At 47.7% G+C, this 3,258-nt stretch overlaps 1 protein-coding gene across 1 annotated transcript; it reads left to right on the top strand.

Moving 5' to 3' along the window:
- Positions 1-639: 639 nt before the first annotated feature.
- LOC135810058 (uncharacterized) lies at positions 640-2,277 on the top strand. The gene has a single exon (XM_065323526.1). The coding sequence runs from the start codon at positions 814-816 to the stop codon at positions 1,723-1,725; it is 912 nt and encodes a 303-aa protein (XP_065179598.1). The 5' UTR covers positions 640-813; the 3' UTR covers positions 1,726-2,277.
- The last annotated feature ends 981 nt before the right edge of the window (positions 2,278-3,258 follow it).

The following is a 3,258-nucleotide window of genomic DNA, read 5'->3' as shown; positions in this document are numbered from 1 at the left end:
CTAGTTGCACTGTGAGTCAAGTGACGCGTCAACCAAGCGAACTCAAGTCGAGGCAAGCCCTCACACAGCTGCAACTGCAAGTGCAAGTGCTGTGGAGGGAAAAGTAAGTAATTAGTTGGCACGGCGACGGAAATCGTTACCTTGCCTACTGTCCTGATGCTGACTTCCCAGCCCTCCTTGGCGGTTACTAGTTAGGGTTGGAACACTGTTAGTGTTACTTGGATCCCGATCAAACAGGTTTTAGACTGATGTTTGTATTTTCATGCTGTGTCACAGGTGTTTTGGGCGGTTTTCAAACTTACCGGTACTGGTGATTCTGTAGTTTTACATGTATCAAGGCAGCACAGAGCCGTTGCTACTCTTATTTCGGCTACATGTACGCGAAGTCTTCGATTTAGAGACTCTACAGGGGCAGTGAAACCCGCTCAAATATTCTGATTCTGAGTGACCAACAACTAATAATAATAATAATTATTATTATTACTTAGTACGTCACTATATGTATGATGAACACCGAAACACGTCGAAGCTAAGTCCTTGATAAGAATGGGACAGGAGGGCGTGCGGTAGGTCGAGTTGGAGACGAGTGTGGCTCGAGCCTCGCCCTCAGTACTACATGTGTAATACTAGTACAGGACTCAGTGACAGTAGGCTCAGAGAAGGAAAAGCACCAACACTGCAACAGATTCAAACACTGAAACAGTGAGCTACATGTGAAGAGTGATCGACCGAAGCACCAAAGAAAACTGATACTTTTTCCCCATTCAGTATCGTGGAATTTTCAGCGCATTTGGAGTGGAATAGTTCGCAGGCATGGCTGCTCGGCTGCTGCGTAAAACTGGGGAAGCGATCAAGCACAGTCCGGGTGCTCTGCGGCGAGCTATGAAGGGCAGTAATACATACAGCTTCGGCGAGGAAGAAGCCCAGGATCCATTCAAAGTCGGACTCAGTTTCTACGTGACCTACTTAGGATTCGAGAAGATGGAGTCAGTGGCCGTGGCGGACAAAGAGACAGTACGGAAAGTGGACGGAATTGTGAGCCGAGTGATTGCCGCGAAGAAGACGACTCCTGTCAAGCGGCTGGTTCTCGTCGTCAGTGGCCAAAAGCTGAGCATCCTGGATCGTCGCGACGCGATGGACGTCATTCGCATACCGCTCTATGCCGTGGCGTACGCCGGCTCTCACCCGATACACAATAATGTGTTCGTATTCCTGGAGAGCAAGGATACCTCGTCCACCTCGTGTCACGTCATGCTCTGCGAAAGCACGAAAATGGCCAGAACTCTGGTGCGCGTCACGGCCAAGGCGTTTCAGAATGCGTTCCTCGACTGGCAGGCCAATCAAAAGAAAGACTCTGCCAGTCAGAAGCGAGAGGAGCGCTTAGCTGCGCACCAGAACTCGGTGGAGTCCAGCGCACAGGCCGGTGGAGAAATCCCTAACAACATGGTTCTGGCTAGAACTGGTGAGGATGCGACTACACCTGCTGAACCCGAACCTGAGCCTGAGCCAGAAGAGAATTTGTATGAGGAGGTGAGTGCCTACGTACCTCCGGAGAAAGAGGAGAAGTTGGCCCGCCACCGCTCGTTCTACCGCCGCTCCAGTGCCGTTATCAACCCGCATGTGCTGAGCACGGGTGACCTGGCCATCAAGCCGGAGGAAGACCTGAACTATGAGGAGATCAAGGAGTTTGCGCAGACCTTCGACAACGATACAGCAGGAGAGTGACCCATGCCTGCTAACCACTAGCACAGTCATGTACATGTACTGAGTCACAATCTGATCATGCCGATGAGTAACTTACTCCGAGCTATCAGCAGGTGAATTTGAATTGACTGGTACATGTGTATATTGTAAGCATTCTATCAATCCCTATGCCCTTTTGGGCCTTGAGACTTTCTTTTATCTAAGACGGTGAACTTTATTACTATACATAAAGTGGGCACTTGCGACGACATATTAGGAGATTTCCTGATTCGATTTGCACTGTGCACTGTGAATTGCCACTGCAAACTTTTTTCTCAGTTTTTTTCAATACTGAAGTATTTCTACTTTGTAAAGGAGTGCAGAAGGAATCACGCATACTCTTCACCAGTCCTGGGATGCACCAGTACATGTATAATTCTTCCAAAGTGTCTCCCGGCCATGAGGCGGCATCATCAGGGAGTTGCATTGCAGTGAATAATGTTACAGTGCAGGTCTTCTTATCAGCTATCTGACGATCGCTTCATCATCAAACTGAGAGTTACAAAATTAATACATTTTTGTTGTACATGTAAACCTCGCTCTCCAATGCTGTGTGTATGTGATGTTCATGCTGAGTATGCAATACAAGTAAAAAGTGAGTATGCGTTGACATGTGGAAAGTTGCCAGGCCAAAGACTGTACGCTTCTACTCATCGTCGATCCTGAAGGGATTGGCAAAAGGAATGTTACCTGTACACTTCAGTGACTTTACATTGTTGTAATATGCGCCCCATGGTGGAGCTCATTGACTCTGCCCGCTTCAAGTTCAAAAGAACTGCATGCTGTAGGCCGTCAACACACATACCTATGTAGCTGGTCACGGAATGTCCAAATTTGGTTGCTCGGCAGCATGGATAGGCAAGCCTGCATATGGACTCTCTTCTGGGTGCCACGCGAGTGTGAAGGGAGCCTTGACAACGTTGTGACATGACTAGGGCTAGGGGAGATACCAGGATACTGACTACTCATTGTAATGACAGCCGTGGATATGCTGTGACAAGCTGTGTAGTCTTGAGGTCTCTTACATGTAGTCTAACATGGGATCTTACCTGACCTCACTGCCAGTTCCAGTCATTCATAAAAAAAGCGAAATGTCTTGTTAAGCTTGCGATGGAAAGAGAAGCTTCTCTGAATGGTAAGTCCGAAGTAGCATTCTCACGAAGCATAGTGTATAATTATGTATGACATTCCTGAATTAATATTTGTCAGCAACGGCTGCCATGTAAAGAGTCTATAGACCCCCGGGTGAGCTCTTTTGCAGATTTGAGGATAAACAGAAACACGCTGCCTATAACTTAGCGTAGGTAGCTCTATAGTTGTACATCTGTACAGTCATGTAGACCACCTCCCCTGTCCATATTAGCACTGGACGTGTGTCATAGCCTAGCCTACACTACAGTCATTCTTCTTTTTCATCATGCAGCCAGCAAGAACCAGTTACTACAGTAAAGCTTGTGACTAACGACCACCCCTTGGGGCCAGAGAAAGCGGTCTTTAGTGCCAGTGGTCCTTAGT

The sequence above is a fragment of the Sycon ciliatum genome, chromosome 2 (genome assembly GCF_964019385.1).
Source record: "Sycon ciliatum chromosome 2, ocSycCili1.1, whole genome shotgun sequence".
Lineage (NCBI taxonomy): Eukaryota > Metazoa > Porifera > Calcarea > Leucosolenida > Sycettidae > Sycon > Sycon ciliatum.
This window is presented reverse-complemented; position numbering and strand designations above follow the sequence as displayed.

Excerpts from the sequence above, each read along its gene's own strand:
- LOC135810058 (XM_065323526.1), top strand. The coding sequence starts at position 814 with ATGGCTGCTCGGCTGCTGCGTAAAACTGGGGAAGCGATCAAGCACAGT.